The sequence below is a fragment of the Fundulus heteroclitus genome, chromosome 5, assembly GCF_011125445.2.
Source record: "Fundulus heteroclitus isolate FHET01 chromosome 5, MU-UCD_Fhet_4.1, whole genome shotgun sequence".
Taxonomy (NCBI): Eukaryota; Metazoa; Chordata; class Actinopteri; order Cyprinodontiformes; family Fundulidae; genus Fundulus; species Fundulus heteroclitus.
Window position 1 is genome coordinate 7,882,580 of NC_046365.1, and position 23,978 is coordinate 7,906,557.

Genomic DNA, 23,978 nt, shown 5'->3' on the forward strand with positions numbered 1-23,978 from the left:
GGTCTCGCGCAGACGCAGAGCTGACGTCAGTGCAGGAAACGCCGCCCCCCCCACAATCCACCCAACCCCAGTTTAAAATGGGATTATGCCACACCAGCTGTAAGGCAATGAGCGTTGGGTAAATCCAGGGTGGTAGAATAAATGGTCGGAAAAAGTCAAGTTAAGTATGACAGAGCGGATCAGATCAGATACTGTCTGATCTGATCCGCTCTGTCAGAAACTCCACAGGGCTCAGGTGGAGGCCTTAAGGATCACCTGGATCTGAGATTAGCTGACCAACAGGCCACGGTTTAGTGATATTGAAGGGTTGCGTCATGTCTAACAGGTAGTGCACCAAAGGGGACTCTCACCACTCCTTTGCACTCAGAGCTCTGAGTAAATCAGAGCTCCAACAGAAGATACACTCCTGTCATTCAGCAGTAAATACTGGGATGACTCTGCAGTCCTAGGGCGTATCAGAGATGGACGTGAACCTGAGTACAGGGAGCTGGTGGGTGGCTTTGTGGCATGGTGTGGAAACAATCATTTCATCTAGATTGTGAACAAAACAAAGACGATTGTAGATTTCAGGAGAAACACTAGTATGTCATTGAAGAAGTGGAGGTGGCACTTCTACACCAGATTTAACGGGCGGGGTTGGGGGGGGGCTACTGTTTTTTCATGGGGGCAGAGAACAAAAGATTGGGGGAAAAAAATAAACTGGTCAATAATTCATCATTTAATATATTAAGGGATCCAAAAATGGCTCTGGAACTGCAGGTTGCTGACCCCTGATCCTATTTCAGCACGGCTGGAGCTAAACGTGAAACAGATTAATTTTTAAATAATTGTTAGAGTAAAACTGTAAAGGTAATAAAAATACAATTGGTCCATGTGACCAATCAGTTACGATATCTTTGTCAGTGTATATCATCATAAGAAATGTATTTAATATCTTTAGTACAGGGGTCATAACAGGGGCCAGGACCAGTTCTACAGTACAGGGGCACTGGCCCCTGTTGGCCCCTGTGTAGAACCGCCCCTGAGTGGTGGAGGAGTAAAAAATACCTTGATGTTCACCTGGACGACAGGCTGGACTGGAGACGCAACTGAGAAGCTGACTACAAGAAGGGACAGAGTAGACTGTACTTACTGAGGAAGCTTTGGTCCTTCTGCCAAGAGCCATCAGCAATGACCCTAGAAGAAACCCCTATAACATGAGTCACAGCTGTGCTAAATTCACCATGGGGATTAATAAAGAATTTTTGATTTGAACATTAAAAAAAATATATATAGACAGCTTTTAAGAAGCTAAGTCAGCTAGGATAGACAAGCACATTTAAGTAATTGTGCTCATACCAACAGTCTTTATAATGCCTTACAATGTTCTTTCTGGTTCTCACTGTTAGTGAATCCAGGTTTGGTGTGGGGGGTTTCCATTTAAAAAACAACTAAAAATAATTTTTATTACTATAATGACAATGTAAAAACATTTCAGTTTCATAAACAAAGGGGAATAAAAGTTGGGTTGTACACGCATTTTGGAACCCCAGATCTTCTTGAGTGAGAAGATGTTTTAAAAAAATGTCATGTGTACAGCACACAACGCAAGGAAATTTGTGTTGTGTCGGTTATTTAAATTTCGGTACTAAAGCGTCTTGCAGTGACACTTTACTGTCAGTGTTTTAGAGTGGCAACCATAAATGCCTGATCTGAGTCCTATACAAAACAGAAAAGGTTTAATGTGATTCAATCTCAAGCGCCCAAAAAAAAAAAAAAGAAAAAAAAAGTTTTTATACACTGTATACAAATTTGTAGTTTCCACTTTATCATCAATGGACCAAGATCCTCACCCTACAGCTCAGCTCCATCTACCTTTTGACATACAGGAACATATATATATATATATATATATATATATATATATATATATATAAACCTGTATTGTGGAATACATGACAGAAAAGTAAAAAAATAAAATAGAAAAATAAAAAAATCGTTTTATATTTATTTTTTGATAATGTTACATTCATTATTTTCAATACAAAAAAACATTCAAGAAGCATAAAACATAAACTTGAGGGTGGTTTACAGATTAACAGAGAAAGAGTACAGAACTCAATTCAATGTGTACAACCTGAACGGATAACTAGACGCATGCAGCCGTTTGTGTGAAACGCTTTTCTGCTGTTACATTTATAATGTGCCTATAATCTGCCTATTCTAAGAGGTTAGCAGCAGTATTTTATGTTTATGAAAATGTTGACCATTAGAAAGCTTTTAGAGCACACAAAACATTCATAAAAATACATTTCATCATTGCCCCAGAGTCCCATGAAAAACAGCGAGTAGAAATAAGTCAAATGAAGTGTTTAGACGTTTAGAGAGGCTGATGTGAGACTGGGAACTGAATCAGTCTGGGGCTTTTACTCAACTCTTCCTCTGTTAGAAACACCACAAGGGTTTTTAAAAGTTAACTATTCTTTCACTCCTTTTTCCCACTCTGGCTTTATATTGGGTGAAATGGTTGTACATGTGTGTGGACAGTAAATATGGCTGGAAATAACACACAGGAAAGGTTCAAGGCTTTCTTCTTCCACTCGAACTGAAGCAGTGCTATGTTTCTGCCACTGGATGGCGTCCTTTCCTTCTTCATGAACTGTAATTTATCTGAATCTACACCACTCCTGGATCCTTTTCACAATTTGGTGTTTGTTTTATTCCAGTTTTGCATAGTTGGCTGTGTTCCTGCAAGTTGCCTACAAAAATGTGGCTTATTCACATTTTATCCCTCAAGACTTAAAAATTCAACGCACGGATTAGTTTTTTGAGATCCTGCTCAGACATTAGTCCTTTAATCCAGTGCTAACAACCACACCTCCCAGCAGCCCCAGAAAAACATCTGGAGGGTATCGGCACTGTTTTATTTCATGTTTTTCATACAAATCTGCTTTCCTGCACAACTTAGTTTCATCTTCCATCACACTTACCTGACCTTCTCCAGCATCTGCACCTTTCACAGTGAACCACTGAATAAAACTGTGATTAAAAATAATTACACGCGGTCAAAAACTGCAACAGTCAACCAATGTCATAAAGAAAACTCGAACATTAACTGAGGATTTATATAAAACTTTTTATTGGACCCCTCGTATGCACATATCAAATCTACAAAATATGCACAACATTAAAATACTATCTGTGATTTACCCCTCACTCAGTTTGGTGTAATAGCCCTTATTATGTACAATCCCAGGCCATATTTAACCCTTAATTAAATAGGATACATACAGGATATATCAAACATATATGATGTCCAAACAACTGCGCAAGATACCAGTATCACCACATAAAACAATCCAACATGTTAAAACATTAATCTGGACGTCATTAGATTAATACTCAGTAAAGCGTGTAACACGGGCCTTAAAATACAGTACAGTTAGACACCTCAGGCTATGGGCGCGCCTCGCTTCCTGCTTCAGCTCTGATCAATGAACAAATGAAGCTGAAACAGGAACTGAAAAGTGAAAATGCATTTATCCTTTGCACAGTCGGCTCCTGAACTGAAGATGAAAACAACCCAAACCGAAATGACTTCAGGTCAGGGATGTCAGTTCAGAGCTAAAGGAAAAAGAAAAATTCACTGAAACCGAACCATGAACGCGTAGAGCTCTCCTCCTTTACAGTTTTTTTTTTTTAGCCTTTGTGCAACAAATACTACAAATGGAGAGCACTGTTAAGAGAGCAAAAAGCTTCACTGCATTCATTCGAGTCGGCAGGACATTTTTAATCAAAAGCTTTCTCTTACATTTGACAGACACCTGACTGAAGAAACCAAGCGACGCTCGTTAGGGTCACGCTTCCTGCCAGTTCCTGCCAGCAATGTTTTGGCATCAAAATGTTTCAAGTCTGAATGGCACTTCTGTTTCTTTTTTTTTTTTTTTATCGGTACAAACACTCCCTGCGCACACACGAGACAAGACTGAGTTTTTTTTTTTTTTTTAAGCGCTGAACATGTCTTCATTTTCATAGACAGGCATGGGCCGGTACACGATTCTCACGGTGCGATCACTTGGAGTAAAAAATACCACAAAGTCATGGTGTTTACGTGAAGATCTAAAATAAAGCGTGTATTACACGATCTGATTACTGTTTGCTGACTCAGAAACGCAACGATTATTTCTACTGGTGCTAAAATAGAGCATATTCATAACCATCACATGTATTTATTATTTGGATCAAGGTTTAAGATACAATTTAATGCATATCTTTTCAAGTCTTTATCAAATTTACAGAATATTTTTACATTTAGATTCTGCTACCTGCAAGCCTGCAGTCCGTTGCTTGACTACTACGCCGCTACTGGCTAGCCGACTGCAGTTTTAAAACAGGATTATCTTAGTGAGTGTGATGGGTGGCAATCCTTCCTTTTCCAAAGAATTACTATGGTTTTATAGACTGTAAATACGTCTAGACAGCTGCATTTGTACTTACTGTAACCGTGGGGAAAACGCTAGTTCTGGACACTAAAGTGGCTGCAGAGCACGCATTACTCCACCCTTTATCCTTTTCTCAGGCCCTGTCCACACTAAAGCTAGGGACACACTGCACAACGTCCACAGCCCTCACAGATGTTGAACAGACTAGGAGAACTGGCAGAATGGCTCCAGCACACTTTTGTTTCACGTCTGGAAAACTTAACAATTGGACCTGCTGAGAGGTCACAGACCGAAGGATTTGCCAAACGCACTGAATGCATCAAACTGGAGACGGTGACAGTTTAGAGGGTAAACAAAGGTACAGATGGTACATCGGTTCCACTCCATCATGAAAAGAAAGAGATTCAATATAAAATATTAATATATATCAGTTTATCCTGCAAAGGAATTCCTTTCTGGAATTCAGTCTGGTGTTGACTGCATGTTTTGTAATACCTATGTTGACAGTATGAACATTTTTTTTGTTGTGTGGGTTTTTAATTTAAATACGTTATTGCCACACAACACTGAAATACTAAAATGCAACAACACAGAGATTTATATTGTTCATTAAAAGGCCTGCTATCAGACGTTTTGGACTTGGACACGAGTCTTATCAAACCCTAAAGACCATTTGCACGCTTTAAGCTTTTCAGGAAGCATGTTGGTCAGTGCACAAGAAGGCGTAATATTTCCTGGAAATATTACGCCTTCTTGTATCTGCCTGTTTTAGGTAATCTGTGTGCATCCTGAGCCAGTGTCTGTCTCATCAAAATAGTACCACATGATGGCAGTAAAGATTCTTGATATTTGGACTTGATTGGTAACAAAAAATGTCATTTATAATAAATGATCTCTAAATGGAAAATATTGTATCCAGAAAAGTCTTTAAATTAAGTCCAACCTAAACCATTCCTACATTAGTAATTACTGACACTTGTTCATATCAAGATATTGTTAATATCTAAAACTTATACTTTTATGTTTAATGTGTGAAATGCTTGATTTGCTTTAATAAGGCTCGTCATTATTTACTGTATTTTAGTCTTACATATCCGAGTGCTTTTTTTTTTATCACTATGAGATGTTATTAGTTGATCATTTTAACCTGTTCAGGACTTTCTTCTTTTGAATTTGATTAATGTCAACATGCCTGCCACCTGCGGAGGCAGCGTAGCTAATACATCTTTTTAAATTGTAATCCCAGAGACTAAGCAGATGGAATGGAGATTCCTGGAAACAAGAGAACAACAAAACATTTATTTCAAACAATATTCACAGTGGAGTGGCAGGAGGCTTCATTTAATGGACTTTAAAAAGTAAGCATGATATGTCGGAAAACACCGGTGGCTAATAATCCTTATCATACCTCCATACCAGTGGCCGGCCCATGCCTGTATTCTGATTTTGAAGGCAAAACTGAACAGCGACTCACGCTTTCATTTAAAAACTGACTTCTTAGCAACTTGTAAAGGTGACAGACTTGTAGCTTTTCGAATCTGTGTTCACTGAAAGGCTAACTTTTGTGCTACGTGTTGCACCTGATTCTCTTGTGCATCTGAGCTGCTTGGATGGACGTCAGAACCCCAGCTTCCTGTGAGAGGAAACGCCTGCTTTTACAAACCGTTCCGATCCAGGAAAGGTGAAACACTAAAGGGTGCTGCCGCCGTCACTGCGGTCAAGAGGCAAACGCGCGGAAATACTTTCAGCAGGTGATGTCTTCATGAGAAGGCACCGTTGGATTGAGGAGAAGTAGGCAGAAGAGGTAAAGCAATGCTGTCGCGTTAGATCCGAGGCTTCTTCTTTGCTGATGCTGCATCATCTCCACAGGCGACCAGCAGACACAGACAACGTGCAGGCGGTGTGTAGCTTGGATGGTAAGGCTAGGGTTAGTGAGACTGTGGGATGCCTTAGATCACCACCAGATGAGGCTCAGACAATGAAGGGCGGACCCATCCAGCCAGCCGGGCCCCAGGGCGGGGGCGGCTCACGGCGCCGGGGGTATTCGCACGTCGAGCAGGCTGTAGGCGAAAACGTTCCAGAACACGGCACAGAGCACGAACAAGGTGTAGACGCAGAAAAATATCCAGAACAGAGACTGCTCCTGAAGCCGCTGCTCGTAGTTCTGCAGGACCACCACGCCTAGGGTGAGGCCCACCAGGACTCCCCCCAGGTGAGCTACAAAGCTGGGGTTGGGGCATGGGGGGAAGGCCGGAGGGTAGAAGCGCAGCCACACGGCCCGGCCAAACTCCACGCTCACTGCGAGCGGAGAGAAACACAAGATGTCAGCATGTTCCAATACAAGACTTATGGCTGTTTTACAGAAATCACCTCTGCAGAAATAGATGGGCTGGTGTTCAGGTCACTAGAAATGGGGGTCAACATTACTGATACATTTTTCTAACGGAAGATGTGGTCCCCGTAATTATTGCTGCTCTTTGTCCATCAGTAGAAATGACTTTCAAGAAAGAAAGGATGGGAGACAAATATATTCTTGAGTTTCAATGTGAAATTGCTGTGCCTTGGATAATTACTCCAGGAACAATACAATACAATAAATATAACCCCAGGAACATCTTCCCTTTTGGTCGGGTTACAGTCTTCAGTGTGTTTTACTGGGTTCTTTGTAATAGACCAAGACATACTAGTTCATTACTGCTAAGTGAAAGGAAAAGGAAACATGGTTGTCAACAGTTTTTACTAATAAAAATAATAAAAACTGCAAGTGTTTGAAGTATGTGTTTACCAGCTTTGACAGAATTATTTGCCTATTTTTCTTTACATAATGGTTTAAGCTCAGTCAGACTGGTTGGATGGATGGAAACAAGGAAGTGAGGTAGAGAGGAGGAAGGACGGAAGGACACAAAGAAGGACAGAAATTAAGGAAGAAGGACAAGAAAGGAACAGAGGTAAGACAGAAGAAAATATTAACCCCAGGAAAGAAAATAAGGAAACAAGGAAGGAATGAAGGGTACAAGGAAAGGAGAGAAGAAGGACAAAAGGAAGTAAGGACACAATGAAGAATGAAAGGGCATGAATAGAGAAGGAAGAACATAAGAAAGCAAGAATCAAAAGCGTATAAGGAATTAGGGAAAGACACAAGAAAGAAACAAAGGACCCAACATTTTGACAACATAGCACATAATTTCAGGAAATAGAATTTGTTTTCCATACTCACTCATAGTAATTCAGATGGGGAACATACGGAAATCCAATTCTTAACTTTTCTATAATTTTCCAGACTGCATAAGAATGTTGGTCATTCGATCGATCTATGGCGCTGTAAGGTTTTCCACACTGTTATAAATCCTAATAATAATTTAGTCTGGCGGGGAAAACAGCAGTATGTAATTCAGGGAGCTTCAGGAACACACTCTGGTAAAAAAAACGAACGACACATCAGAGGTGAGAATGGAGGAGAGGCAGATTATTTCCAACTTACTGCAGACCAGAGCCATGGCCATTCGGAATAACTTAAACTGACACTTCATTCCCGACCAGTTCTAGAAAAACAAAGAGAGACAGAGACAGAGAGGGGACTGAGACACAGTGCTATTTCCACATCAGAAAATTCACACACATCCTCACAAACACACATCCTGAACAGGATAATGACAACAAAGTGTGCCCCTTGTCCTAATTCAGGTCAATTCAGAGACACTCTGACCCTCTGGGGTCCTGCTGTGAGAGATAATATGATTTCAGGATAGAGAATGAAGATGAATCCCTTCTTCCTGGCCTTGAAAATGATGAAGGAAAGGGGGGGGGGGGGGGTCAGCTGGAATCCATGACGAACACCACATAGGATATAGAGGTTCCCATTGAGGAACAACAAACGTTGTTTTGATGACCTGTATTAGAGGGGTGGGAGTCACACCAAAGGACAGGAGGGTGGATTGACGGATTTTATTCACACTCTGTCACATAAGCATGTGCACACACCGGCAGACTGGTCTGGCCTTTGAAGAACAGGACAAAGCTGACAGTGAGGAATGTAAGGCATTCGGAGGTGGAGAAGCACCTGTGTGGCGGGGGCTGGGGGGGGGGGGGTGCAAACAGGCTCTCAGAGAGGGCAGCTGAGTGATCTAATCACAGACACACCCACGCATGCAAACAAAAAGCTCACCATCACTACGTTGGCCAAATGTGCTGAAACAAGGGCGTAGACTCCTCCGGACGATCCGACCACCGGAGCCGTCATGTCAGTGACCGACACCGCCAGAGACCCTGCGGCGATGAAGAAGAGCGCACATCTGTCAAAGGGCTCCGGCTAAAATCAGACGGTAAATGACTGGGGAACTCCTTTTGCTGGCATGTATGTGTACCAGCTTTTATCTATTTTTATTACTCTTGATTTTGAATTTGAATGAAGGATTTTCCTCAAAAATAAAAAGCAATGTTAAGAACTTAGAGAAAGTGTAAATGAATAATGAATAATATGGAATAAATAAGAAAAAAACAGTACAGCTGTAAGGTCATTTCCGAACAATCTGAAGTCTGTTACTCTGCAGTGAGAAACAGCTACAGGAGGAAAACATTCAAGACAGTTCAAAACATGCCTGGAAAAAATTCACTGCCTATCAGGATGGCTAATGCCCAGATACGTAGCAAAAAGAGCTCAAATTGTGGAGGGGTGATGAATTGGGGCTCGTTGTGCAGCCACAGGACCAGGTCACCTTGGAGTCACCGTATTTAACTATCTCCGTATGACCTCTGAATACCAAAGTATTCCAAGTTAGATGCAAGGCCACCGGTCTGACAGCTAAACTTGGCCCAAACTGGGTCATCAACTGGTCAATGATCCCAAACACAACGGCAAAGACTCTATGAGACTCTATGAAGTCAAGCAAAGCTGTTGAGGTCCTCGCTTCTGAAGGACGTTCTACAAACTACCGAATATCGGGGTGTACTTGGACTATAGTACTCTAATTATGACTCCTATTGAGATTTACATATCAAGGTTTGCAAACCTTATTTGTTTATGCACATTCCTCTAAAGGTCTTCCACTATCATCCGTCGTAACCAGGCAAACATTTTATTTACTGTACTCACATAAATTGTTTGGAGCAGCAGATGAGTTCCTTTATATCACTACACATAAAAATGCAAAAGGAAAAAAGAGTGTTTTTTTTTACTTTCTCCCAAAACTGTAGGCGTCGCAATGTCAACCTTAACTTTCGGATCTCCCAGTTCAGCGAGTCCTAGTGACTGAAAATACGACTAACTGAAGACGATTTGCACAGCTTTGACCTTTTGCATAATGGACACATCGATGTTGAATGGCAAGAATGTCGCCAACTGTGTAATGTAGGCGCAGCATATCCTGACAAACAGCAGCTTTCTCTTCCAGTACTGATGTGAACTGCAACGCTATGAAGAGAAATAAATACGAAGGAAAAATGACTGAATGTATAAAACATCCAATCAAGCACTGAGAGGTAAAGGAAACAGCAAAGCTAAACAGAAACACCAAAATGTTAATTTCCTAGTATGTTCTGAATCAGTCTGTATCCTTTCCTTCACTCCTTGCCTTGAAATTATTTCTTAACTATTAAGCTAACAGAATAGAGCAGAGGAGAGTTGAGTGATCTTTTCTATTTTCATCCTCGTTTAACTAAAGACTTGTATTTGGTGAAAGAAATAAATATGGCATGACAAAGAGGCACATTTATCTTCTCCACTGGCCAGCATGCTGCATGGCTCCTCGTCTGGCCTGGCTGTCTTGTCAGGTTGTCTTGGCCTCACGCAAAGTGAGCAGGATGTTAAGGGAAGTAAAAACAGTCTTTGTCAGAGGGGCCGCAGCAAACAGTGGCATCTTGTGGTCATCGCGTCTCCATAACAACCAGTCAGATGCTATCTATACGCCAGTGGGTTTGTTCAAACCATATCAAATCCAAACTTTATTTATAAAGTGCATTAACATAACGTAAGGGACCCAGAGTGCGGTGCAGGTGATGCAAAACAAGATAGAATCATCATAATAAAAGCAGTAAGCAGTAACCACACAACAAAAACAATAAAAGGCAAGAGACCCGGGTTTGAATGTCTTCCCCCTCTCTTTCAACCACATTCAGTCAGTCAGTCTACTGGCAAATAAAGGCCACTAGTGTAAGAAAAAAAAAAAAAAACAAGAGTAAAAATGTTAAATGAAGTCTAAAAGAAACAGGGAGCCAGTGAGATGAGAAGATGCAATGTTGTGGGTACCACGCTCATACTGTTTTGCTCCCATTGACTGCTGGGAGGCTGAATTTTGGACCAGCTGGAGACTACGGAGAAGAGACAGGTCAATCCCACTAATAATAATAAATAATAAAGGGAGTTGCAGTAGTCCAGTCTAAAAAACATAGAGGCATGAATGATCCTTTATGGGCATCATGAGGAAGATAGGGCTTGTTTTCTAATCAGCCTCAGATGATAAAAACTAGACCAACTACTGCACAGACCTGTCTGTCAAATTTGAAGTTATTGTCAAATTAACCCCAAGATTCCTAATAAAAGCACAGCAAGACAATATTTATATTAATTTATATATATGTATGTATATTTACAAGGTTTTTTGAGTATGATGCCAGAGAGAAGGCTCTTCTGTCCTACCATCCTAAATGTATGCATAATGAGTCTGACAAACTCCACTCGGACTTTAGCTGGAACTGTGCACTTAAGACCAAGATTGAGCTTTTCAGCAGCAAATATTGCAAATGTGTTAGGAGTCAAAGGAAGAATGACTGTGTCAAAAAGATCTGTGATGCACTAAGACCTGTGATGCTCTGAGCCTATCTGCCACCAAAGGCCCAGGGAATCTTATTAGAGTTCATTACATTAGGTACTTTTGGACTCTACCATAGAACTGAAGGTGGGTGATCGCTGGGTCATTCAGCAAGGCAATGATCCAAAACTCAAGGTGAAATCAACGCAGAAATGGTTTCCCAGTGACAAAATCAACATTTTTCTACCTGTAGAATAACTGTGAGCTGAGCTACAGAAAACAGGGCATAAAATAGGACCTGGGAGTCTGGATGATCTAGACTAGAAAGTGTCTGCAGCTGCAGTCCTTGAGAGCTACTCCCCTGCCATTTTAGAGGGCTCCTTGCTTCAAAACAGCTGAATCAGCAGAATTACCTTCTCAGTATGTTATCAAGATCTGCATAGGTGGCTAATGAGCCATTCATTTGTTTCAGGTGTGTTGGGGGGAGATGCATCTAAAGTTTGCGGTGATGGCGGGGGGCTCACAACACCTGGAGTGGGAAGAGGAATAATCACATAAGTCTCTTTCCGTATGCTCCAACTTCGATAAATGCAATTAGATCAAATGCTGCCCTATTGATAAAAGCGTATTGCCCCAAGTATTTACAACTGGAGCAACAGTTGTAAATCACTCAGCGCTCCTGTAGGCCACATATCTTGCCGCCTTCCCCTTGTTTTAAGAATACGAGGACTGGACGGTGTATGTTGTAAATTGAGCAGCTGTTTTATTGCTCGCCCATTTTATTTTTCACTGAGCAAGCAGCTCCAGAAGCAGAAAGTTCGAGCTTAAATTTCATAGGTCACTGTTACCTGATCTTCTCTTTCTAATTACTTCAACAAAATAATTACTGTACGCTTTGTATTTTACTCTCATATAATAATATTCAGGTGGACAAATGAGTTAACATAAAACAGTTCTACTTTTCTTTTCAGTTTCTCATGACCTTGACCAGTTTGCCAAGGGTACGTTTAGTTGCTGTAATGTTTGAGTAATTAAGCAGTCCGTTATTTCCTGGGACCTCCATTATTGTTCAAACAGAACCTTTATCTGTGCTTGTCTTTCTTGGCCTTGAATTGATTGCAGAGCAACATTTGCACCTCTGTAGATAAGAAAAGTAAATAACCCATTGTAATAATTTTCAAAAAAGCTATCGGAAGGGAGAATATAAGAGGTTGCTATAATGAACAGTACAAGAAGATAACTTAGCATGTACTTGCACCTATGCATGCAAAGATGGTAGCAACATGCTCACTAAAGCAGGCCGGATGTGTGACTTAGCTAAAGCACATTGTGAATGGAAGTGTTAATGATTAAAGATGCACAATGATTGCCAGGCCCTGAGCGATGACCCGGCAGTCAAAATGGTAAACCTGAACGCCACACCTATCCAACCACCACACTCCTCAGTGTGGAGGATTTTACAGACCGAAGAGGTTTCTATGACTTCCTTCTTTAAACTGCAATATTATTTAAATTGGAAATATCCTGTTCAGAAATGAACATGAAAACTAATCCTTGTCTATTTTTTTTTCTTCAAAGCTCAGCTATTGTAATTTTTTTTTTAGAAAAGCATTTGGGCTGACATCATGACCTAATAAAGTCAACGTTGAAACACATTGTGACTGATCTGAATTATACTGTTGTGCATATTCTACCCCTCTCCCTTTCCTTAAACTACTCCTATCATCAAAATTTGTTAAAAGAGAAATTTTCTAATTAAGACAATCAGGTTGTTATGAAATGTTAATATTAAATACGTACACACAACCTTCTGATGTCTAAACAAGGGGTAAAGGTTTTATTTAATAAGATACATTTTTTTTTTGATTTTCTAGATTATTTTAGAAAACTTTGTTGAAAAGGAGCTTCCATAAGCATTACTTTAATCCACCACCTGGTTTCTTTTGAGATAAAGAGCGACCACCTAGTCCATCTTTGAAGTGAAAGCGTTTTGGTTTTCCAAAAAACAAAATATCCCACCTTTAAGCTGTTTATCTGCATGGAGGTCTGTGCAGGCTCCCAGTAATTACTTTATTTAAACTTTGACTACAGTGAGTGTGAACTTCAAAAAAGGATATAAATGCAAACAATAAAAGTGTATCCTTGTTGCCCAAGAGACCCCTGAAACGTTCTTTGTTCCTCTTACAAAGTGCAGCACAGAGTTGTTGTCATTCATTCATTCATTCATTCATTCATTCATTCGTTGTGGCGATAGGAATGGACAGCAGTACTCCTGAAGATAAACTCAACAAGAAAGGGTTTTTTTAGCCAGTAAATCAGTTTTTCACAGGTGTAACCTTCATCATGGTCTCCCTAAATGTCCTGAGTAGTTTACTCTTAGGCTTTGTGCAAACACATTATCTCACAGGCAGGCAGCTGTGTTCACATTGGCTGTCCCAAAGTGCACATATTGAGATTTTATAAGCAGGTCTATTGCTTCCAGCATGATGTCAGAGTGTGCATTGTTTGTAAAAGGTCAGTGACCTTTCTATGAATCATTACTTGATCTCTGAGCCAAGCTTTGACCCTTTATATGTACCAGCTGAGCCCGATTCTGATTCTTTCCAAACGGATTTAACTGCTTTGCGTTATTTTCAGACAGATATTGATACTTTAACGTTATTACTTTAATTAGCTTAATAAGGAAACAAATATCTTCAATGCAGTCAGAAAATAGAAAAATAATCCACACGATTAAAATCTCAATGTTAAAATGACATTCACTGCCTTATATAGGATTTCACACTGTGTTACAACAACAAACCTCAATGTATTTTTAAAGGATTCTATGTGAAAGGCAAGTGCAAACTAGTGTATGGTTGTATATATTTATTCTGTTCTAATAAATAACAAACCTAAAAATATGGCATGTATTTGATCTCAGTCCCTTTAATCTGATACTCCTATTTAAGAAGTGGCCCAATTGCTTCAGAAGTTGGGTAATTATTGTGTAATTAAGCCTTGGATGCTTGTTGGAGAATTTTGATAGATAAACAGCCTTATGAAGACCAAGGAACAGACCACACAGCTCAGAGACAAAGTTTTGAAGTGGCTCAAAGCAGACATAGGTTTTAGAATTTCAATCTTAAAATAAATCTTTGAACATCTTATAAACATTGTCCACACAAAACAAAGAACCTTGCCGAACAGAAACCTACCACAACAGGATGATGAGGATTGGTTTTACCCCGTATTGACTCAGGGATCTGATTACAAAGGCACGCCACACTTTTCAGATTTTTCTTTTTTCTTCCATCTGTTTTAGTAATACTTTATTATGCCACTTCAGGGCTTCCACAGTAAATCTTAACTTTATACCTGTGGAAAGTTTAACCAACCCAGAAAGTGTCAACATTACACACATTTACTGAAGCGCCGTCCACCATTCCTGAGGTGCCATGAACAACACAACCTGATGTTTAACAGATCCCTACACATTTCACTTTGCCTCCTGTGTGCCTAAACCAACACTTTTAGCTGATCAAACTGCAAATATCCAACTCCAAGGAAAATTAATACTCTGTGAAGCAAGCTGCAGGAAGCAGAGTTTAATAAACATCGGTACTTACATTTTTTACGTACAGTGTTTGGATCACATAGAGCGCAATGATGTGCGAATGTCCACATGCTGTGAAATGGTGCATTTCAGTCAGAGCTTTACTGCCAATTAGCAGAAGCAGCCGATGTGACACTAAACCTAACAGCACAGCCAACGCGGCCACACTGTGCATCTGTTCTCCCGGTGGTCGATATCTCATTAAAACAGTAGACATGTCTGCGCGTGTTTTAGCGTGTGCGCATTGATGAGGCTGTTTGATTTATAGTCCAGTATCCTCCTCATTCTCAGAGTGAGGTTAAAACTAAAGGTCACCTCAGCTGGTCTCCCGGGGGTCTGCCTCGGTGACCCTTCAACGCGCCACACATACAAATAGAATCATGGGGTACGCAGAAATACAAACACAGAATAATTAATGAATTTTTTTCAATCTCAGCTCTCTGCAGTTTTGAAAATCTGTTCCTTCCCCCCTTTTGACACACGCCACTTACTGACACAACTCAGTGGGATCAGATGAGTCAGTCATTACAGATTGGGTAAATATAAAACAGCACACACACACACACACACACACAAACCATCTTTAAGTCAGCTGAACCGAGCAGAAAACTGGACCGCTCCAGTGCCTGAGGTTTACAGGAACGTACAAGGAGAGTGTTGACATTTTGTTTCCAGACCAGCATCGGCTTTTGCTCATATATCTGATACACTTGACTCTGATTATTTTCTGACTCTCGGACACTTCCTCTCATCTTCCATTATTTCATATCATGGCCTCTCTCTTCAGAGCCTTCCCAACTTATTACCAAAAAAAAAAAAAAAAGTGTTTTCCCTACCTCGTAGCTTCCCTCTCAACATATTTCATTATTACTGAGTGTTTCTCTCTGACAGAAATTCATCTCTGTGTTGCGTTCTATTGTAAATTAATATTGGGGGGATGAGATGGGCCTCTTGATGGAGGACTGACAACCCCCTACATCTCACCATGTCCGCTGGGAAGACAGAGAGACAAAACCATCTGTCCTCAGCGCGCCACACACACACACACACACACACACACACACACACACACACACACACACACACACACACACACACACACACACACACACACACGCGCGCACGCACTCCTATTTACATAGGGCTGATTCTGATATGTTGTAAGATGCGTGAACACAGACAACAAGCAGATGGCGTAACGGTAGGGTAAGACAGGCAGATCTTCACAGAGTGTGTTTAGGATGAAGATTAGAGCTGTCAGTCCCACCTGCCAGGACACCACACACGTAGATCAGTCCGATCCTCAGGGCACCATGGACCATTTCAAGGGGCACTCCCACCAGCAGCTGCATGGCCATGTTCAGGCTCAAATGTTCAATCCTGTAACACACACATTAATCAGGTCACAGATAGATATTTGATCTGTTTGGCAGAGTGTAGTTGGGATTACCCTTTTTCAAAAAAATAAGTACTTACAAAGAGCCAATAGATAACATTTATAAGTATAACATCATGAATATGAGGTTGCATCTACTTGGCCTCATTGTTTGTCTGTTGGAAACTCCTAAAAAGAGCATCTTTTTACTGTTCATACAAAGTTATTTTACAGTGTCTAGGAAAAATATTTACACTCCAAAGCCTGGATGAAGAACGTCTATGAACAGCCACTTTTAGCTCTTAGTAAAGATTTTCAATTATATCCAAGATTGGACTTTGACTAAAGCATTCTGTCACAAGTACAGCATATGCTTGGATCTAACGTACTTGATTGCAGAGCTTCCTGAGGCCCACACCAGAAATTAGTTAAGTTGCCCTAAGTTGCCCTGCCGCAGGGGCGGGGCGCCCCTGGGGCCTCTGGCCCCCAGGGCCCATGGCCAGGACCACTTCAGCGGGGCCGGCTGCCGGCGGAGCCCACGGGCTCGTCCCCGCGGCTCTTGGGGGCGTCGGCATTGCGGTGGCTGGGGGATTTCCTCGGGGTCGTCTCTCCTCTTTCCTCAGGGGGGGGTTGTACATTTCCTGTGAAGCAGTGCCCCCTCTTGGGCGCACTGCTTTGGGGGCCCCTTTGGGAGTCCGGGGTTATGGGTCCCCTGACCCCTGCCTCTGTGCTCGGGGAAGGTGGGTCTTCGGTTCTCCACAATCACTATCAAGCCATTTCCTTCTGGATAGTTTCCACCTAAACTAGTGCACTCTCACAATCTCCCACAGGTGCTGGGTCCCAGGTATTAAATGTTCACTTATATACAGAAAGGCTATAATTTATTTACTTTCTTTTACCTTTTTTTTTTTTTAGGTATCACATTACACATGTCAGCTTAAATAATAATACATATGATTTAGCAATGGTATCAAGGTGTTACACGATTGTATCTGTTGCTTTATGTCTGTTGGTTGTGCTGTTCTTTTTGCATCTCTTTCCAGGTGATGGAGCAGACAGAGGAAGTTTTATCATTCTCTTCCTTTTATCTCTTCTTTCTTTCACCTCTTCTTTCTCTTTTTCTTTTTCTGTTCCTGTTTTTCTTTTACTCTCCTACTTTCCCATTGTAGTGTCCATATAATTTGAAATTCTCCCTGCAGGAATCACAATAAAGCTATTTACACGCATAAATCAAGCGGAGCATTATGGCGAAAGCTGTTTGCTCCACTTGTGAAAGTAAAATCTGTCGAGCTCTATTTGGCATTAAGATATCAATTTTTATTGCCACATTGCTAGACAGGACACTGGGAAAAAAAAAAAAAAAAAAAAAAAAAAAATTGCCCTAAATTATTACATTTTTCTTTATTATTATTATTATTATTATTATTTTGGGTTTTCATGGCACTAGTAGCTCATTTTTTACAAAGTAGGCTGACAGGAAAGGGGTTTTGAGAGAGGGGGGAGACATGCAGTAAAGGACCTTTACTTTTTTTAATCTTTTTTTTTTTTAACTTCAATTTCAACCTTTTTCTTTGATGTATATGACCACTGGCTGCTGTCCAGGACTGTACCGCAACTAGCTCCATCCATCTCACCATCAGCTCTGACCAGCTTTTCCGTTCCTCCGGAGCAAATGTGGTCTCATATCATAACCCTGCCTCTCCCATATATTTTTCAACAGGGATGTCAGGGTGAGATAGGTTTACCCCACACATGGGGTAAAATCTTTCATTTTGATCTCATCTGACCAGAGCACCTTGTTCCAAGTGTTTGCTGTGCCCCTGATATGGTTTGTGGTAAAAATTAAGTTGGACTTCTTATGGCTTTCATATATACAAAACAATATGGGCCATATGTTGTTCATCTTTGCAACAAAGATTGAACAGTGAACTTTTTCAAACTGGAGCGGAGGTGCTGTAAAGGACTCTTCTTTTTGAATTGTCAAATTCATCAGAAGCCACCGAAGGGAAGCCAAAACGAGCATTATACGGGCTCCTCGGTGAGCTCCACATAAACCCTCGCGGCAGAGTCCTGAACCACCTGAAGGTGATCTCCTTCTACTGAGAATATTAAAACGACTGTCGCTCTTTGTCAGGGAAGCCTTGTTTGTTTACTTTATGGAAACAAATGAAGGGAATATTTACTAGAACAATATATTTATTCTCAGAATCACAATCCTGACATTTCGATTGAAAAGTGAATGCTTTTATTGATCCACTCACTATAATCAACAATTAACTGCTCCAGTGATTAATATAGCAAAAAAGAACAGAAGAAAAACACAACCATAATTATAACTAATTACAGGGACATTTTGAAGGAAACAGGTATTAAAGGTCCCATTGCTTGTTTCCCGAGAATAGATTTCAAGTTATCAAAATTTCTCTTGCTTCCTGAAAGGTGAACTCAAAGTTCTTCGGTTCTAAAAAAACTGCCTAATATTAAGGAAAGTTTGGAGAGAGATAAAAAAAAAGTCAAACAAACAAAGGGAGGCCTTTAAGGTCTAGCAGGTTCTGACACCAGGACGCAGCGTCAGTCAGAACAAGACTGCTTCCAATTAGGTCAGACGGCTGTGAAATTTCTCTCAGCCAAATTGTGTTTCTGCGGCAGGTTCTGTCAACACTAGGCGCTCTCTCCCTCTTGGCTGAAGATATTGTTGGTCTTGGCTTTAACAGCTTTTCTGTCTGGACATGGAGGCTGCTGGTTCTGTGGCCCAGACTGGACATCTTGATGCTTCCTGTCTCTGGATTCAGAACCAAGTTAGAATCAAAAAAAAAAAAAAAAAAGGTCTCATTGAATAAGCTGGCTTGTGTGTAGGTGCACAAAGGTAACTCAAAGATTAGACTGTGATCAGAAACAAAAAGCGAATACAACTATCAGCACCAAATGTATTAAAAAAAGTTGACAATTTAAATTGGGCTTTTTTTCCCAAGTCAGTCATCTCATCTTTCTTTCAGTGTAATTCGCTTTACTCTGACCAAGCATGCAAAAAAGTTGCAACCCGGGAAATTTTCTCTCATGCTCCATTGAAACCCCCCAAAGAGAAAAAGCATTTTTACTTTTTCAAACCTTTTTGTTTACGTTTTCTGAGAAACAAAATCCCACAGGAAACCCTAGATAGGATATTACTGGCTGGAGGCAGACATCTTCCTCAAGGTTACCAACCTGCAAGTGCATGTACAAGCTTGCAACTAAATACACAGTTTATTGGAGCAGCTTTATTGTCATAAATATTGCATTTTGCCATCTTTTTAACCACAGGACTACCAGCTGCAGGGATAAAAGATGATTTCAGCTCAATCTAATGTTAGGACGAGGGCCTTTTAGACAGGCTTGGTCATAATGGGACAAGTCTGCAAAAAGGTCTGATTTCTGAGTATTTGTAATGCATCATCAATTAACACTTACCTTTTTCTCTAGCATACCATTAATATGAAGCCGCTCACTAACACAATACAAGCCTATAGCACACACAAAATCAATAGTAAATTTTAGTTGCTGTAATGCTCCATTTAACTTTTTTTTTCCAGTGTGATGAATCTTCATGAGAGATACCTGAAAACCCCTACCAGCTTGCACCCTGTGCCCCATTTTTCTCAAAATCTAACCAGATACACCCGAGTCACCAGGTCAGAAAGATCTGAGTTTCGCAGCAGAAAAACTCTTCCTCACAAGCTTCATAACAGTTTCTGCCGCTGAATTATTGTCTCATCTCTACTTCAGCAAATGTTAAAATGTAGACAGAAAAAGAGACGTTGATGACTCACAGGAATCTCCTTTTGTATATTTGGACAGAATCAGCCAACAAATGTGTGCGTATGTGTCGCCTCGCAGGGTATTTTGAGCAATCATCCTCAGAGTAAACTGACAAAGTTGCCAAACAAGGGAGGGAGAGAAACTCAAATACGCCATATAAACAGAGAGAAAAACCCAACAAAAATAATCTGACATGGAGAATCATAGAAGTGAGGTGAGAGAAACAATGGGATGTATTGATCCGCCTGTCCGACTCCAGCAGGAGAACTCTACTCCAGGCGCCAGGGGCGGTCTAATCAGAGGAAAAGCCTGCGCTGTCAGGCAGATCTGTCGCTGTCCACAAGAGGTCTTGTTGAGTTCACATCACCATGGTCTTTGACAGAGTTAAACAAAAAATGCATTTACTTTTTTTATTACTTTATTACCAAATTAACGTAACATCACAGGTATATAATTATCCCACAACAAAATGGTAGGTAATAGTGAAAGTTGTATTGCCTACGAAGGACGAATGCACCCCATCCTGAACAATTTTCAGACTCACAGAAAATTCTCACATGTTTTGGGACAACTATTCACTTCGGGTTTAGGTCAAGGGCTACAAAATCCTAAATATGGACACGAAGATTTAATGTTTACGCATTAAACTAAACTAACTGTCCTTTAATCAGAAAAATGATCTTCAACAGCCAAACCAATGTACAATTTTTTATTGCAAGGAAACGCTAAAAAAACAACACAACAACACCAAAATTTAGACAGATATTTGTTGCCTTCTCCACTGATTATTCTTTGCTAGGCACAGTTTCTTGGCAAGAGGTTCAATAAGGTTTGGTGTTAGGCTGTGATCTGTAGAGCCTTGCAGATGCTCCTCAGTGGACAGGCTTTTGTACGCCGTCTAGTTCACTTTCATCACCGAGAACAGCCCCTCATGCAGGTATGTGCCGTAGCATCGCTCCAGCAGTGAAGGGGGAAACTTTGCAGGGCCTACAGGGTTTTAGATTATTTTCCCTTCACTGTGCGGTTATTTCTATAAGCTCCACTGAGATGTTTGCAGGTTCTTTCCCCGCCAGAAGCACATGGATTACAGAACAGTTGTATGTCTTTTTTTTTTTTTTTTTTTTTTGCACTTCAGAAACTGCAAAGCACGCTGTGAACTCATTGAGCACAAAGTTCAGCTGAGCAGCCCTATGTGCACTTGGGAAAACAGCAGGGGGGCTTTGGTTTGTCATTTCTTGGGTGAAAATGCTGAGCGAATCGCTGAAAATGCCATAATGTTTCCTTAATGCGTCTGACTCTCCTGCAAGCTGCACTTAGGTGCATTCATGCCTTGAGACGTGAGTAGCTGTTGCACTGCATTATGGGATACATAGTGCGATTGCGAAAGATTACACAACCAACTTGCAGACCCTTAAAAATACATATACGGCATTATCCCATGAGTGAGATACAGTACATCCCTGGCCAGAGGCGGCCTGCGGGATCATATGCACTCCTGTTATTATGTACTTCCTGTTTTATTTTGTACTTTTATTTCCTCTCATTTTAGTCAACTTTACATCCTGAGTTTCCTCTTGCAATCAGCTCTGGCACACCCTAATGTTATCCACCTGTATCTGATTTTCTTCCTTTGGTTGTTTGTCTATTTATTACACACCTCATGTAACTTTCCCTTGCCAGTTCATCTTTGTCCTTTGTGTAAAGCTTCAAGCTTTTTTTCCCCGACTTAACTTGGCCTTCCAGTGATTTTGACCTGGTTTGTGTTTTGGACTTGCCTCTTTTTTGATACTTCAGCTTGGGTTCTATTTTTGGTGTTTTGACCTTGGTCAGCATTAAAGGAGTTTTGATTTTTATCCCACTATGTTGAGTCTTGCATTTGAGTCCTCTATTCCTGAGCCGTACGACTTTAGCTTGACCTGTCAGGTGTTAGTAAAAAATAATCCAAATCAGTTTGTGGATGTATTTGAATTTAAAACTTGAAAGTTATTTAACACTAAGATCCCATTAAACACATAACTATATCTAAAAAGAAGATATTGAAGTATCGGATTATGAAACATACAGTTTCATTGAGGAGTTTACATCTGGTCGACTTGGCCTTGTGCTACTGGTCAGATTTAATCAACTTTCTTCTGCTTTTGTAGCTCAGAAATTCCCAAATCATCAGCAGACCACCACTGTTCATCATAGGGACTGTTGTCTTCTATAGCTTTAATTGCCATGGTCATTATGTTAAACCTTTGGTCTCATCAATCTAAACAGAAGTCTTAAGGCTTGTATGTATGCTGTTTGGCATATTGGGGCATTCTTCTTGCTCCATTCCCCAACAGGGATGGAGCAAAGTATCATTGGCCACCTCTGGAGCGTGATTGGACACATAAGGGAAACATGAGGCCACACCTTGCATAAAGGTCAAGTTCCTAATTCTGTGCATAAGCTCCTATTCCGGTTTTATAAAGTTCAACCAAAATCTCCAGAAGACCTTTTGTTCACAGTTTTCCCATTTTTTCCCCATTAGCTCTGCATTCAGTAATGCCACTGCATCACTGAATGAAACACAGTCAGAAGCCCTGAAACTCTGGCTCTTTATAAAGACATACTAACTAGAAACAAACTGATTACAGGTTAGGATGACTACCTTTATTGGCCACGTGTAGCAGCAGTATGTTATCAGGCCAAACCCTTCAAATTGTGGTTTGTATTGAGGTTTTATCAATTCAACTACAGTGGATTATTTTTATGAAGAAAGTTGCTGTCATCAAGGACAACACACAAAGAAACAAAAACTAGAAAACTAACAGCAAAAGCCACAGATCGTGATGCCTTTCTCTCCTCTGCAGCACTTTCAGGCTCGTCTTTTCACCAGTGCCACTCCTGCTACCATCAATCCCCAGTTAATTACCATTTTATTAGCTCTCTTTATGGCTGAGACGGCGTTACCCCTAGGAGTAATTAAATCTGGATGACCGTAGTTGAGCTGATGAAAACCACTATCCTCTCCCCACAGAGGAGTAGATGATGTGCAGCGTGATTTATCTGAATACTACATTATGAATTATTAGCTTTCATAATAGCACTATTAATGTGTAAAAACATTAGATCAATAAGCACCCCCCCCCCCCCAAAAAAAAAATTCTCCTTTGTTACCATGACACTGTAGCTGTTGTGAAAGATGATTTTACCTTTGTTGTTAATTTGTTTTGTAATTTTTCCCATGGTGACAATTACCAGTTGCTTACCAACTTACTTTTTTCTAGCTTTGTCTGCGATACAAAAAAAACTAAAACTAAAAAAAACAACTGCTGTATACATTTGGAAATGGATATTTTCAGCAACAGCCTTTTAAACAATTCTGGTTTTCATCTATTCATCCATAATCCGTACCCAGTTTGCCGTGCGGGGAAGCCAGTTGCCATCTCCAGTGTTCATTGGGCGGGAGGCGGGTACGCCCACAACACGCCGCCAGTCCATCACAGAGACTCACAGGACCAACATCCAAGTACACACTTTGGGAGGAAGCAGGGCTACAGAAACACCCCAGGCTGGGATTAGAACCCAGGACTTTGTTGCTGCAAGGCAACAGGGCTACCAACTGTTCTATAGGTTCTCTAATCAAGTAATGATATTGTAGATACACATCATGTCAAATGCTAGGGCACACAGAACAATTCATTTGACATAGGAGATGTAAGTTATTTGTTTTTTCACAGGTAAAAGTACTAATGTGGGCTTACGAAGGCTTATATCCTAGACAGGACAAGTTGGTTAATTTATCTGGTTACTTCATGCCTCATAAAATGTTTTCAATTGATATTCAGGGTCTAAAATTCTGTTTATCAACAATGCATCTATGGGAATAATAATAATAACCTTTGTTGTCATTGCAACATACAGTCCAATGAAATTCATCCTCTGGATTTTACCCATCCTTCAGGGAGCAGTGGGCTGCCACTGTGTGGCACCTGGGGAGCAATCTGGGGTTAGGGGTCTTGCTCAGGGACCCAGAGTGGCAGTCTGTAGGATTCAAACCCATAACCTTACAGCCT

General features: G+C 40.7%; 1 protein-coding gene across 5 annotated transcripts in view; it reads right to left on the reverse strand.

Moving 5' to 3' along the window:
* Positions 1 to 3,095: 3,095 nt before the first annotated feature.
* rhbdl3 (rhomboid, veinlet-like 3 (Drosophila)) overlaps positions 3,096 to 23,978 on the reverse strand; it is a 94,241-nt gene continuing 73,358 nt past the window's right edge. For all 5 annotated transcript variants that reach the window (XM_036136805.1, XM_012873182.3, XM_012873184.3 and 2 more), the window contains 4 exons: positions 16,030 to 16,142; positions 8,587 to 8,687; positions 7,903 to 7,963; positions 3,096 to 6,719 (listed from right to left, as the gene is read on the reverse strand). In XM_036136805.1, coding sequence (XP_035992698.1) covers positions 6,448 to 6,719; positions 7,903 to 7,963; positions 8,587 to 8,687; positions 16,030 to 16,142 — 547 coding nt within the window. In that variant the 3' untranslated portion in view covers positions 3,096 to 6,447. The remainder of the gene's footprint in view (positions 6,720 to 7,902; positions 7,964 to 8,586; positions 8,688 to 16,029; positions 16,143 to 23,978) is intronic.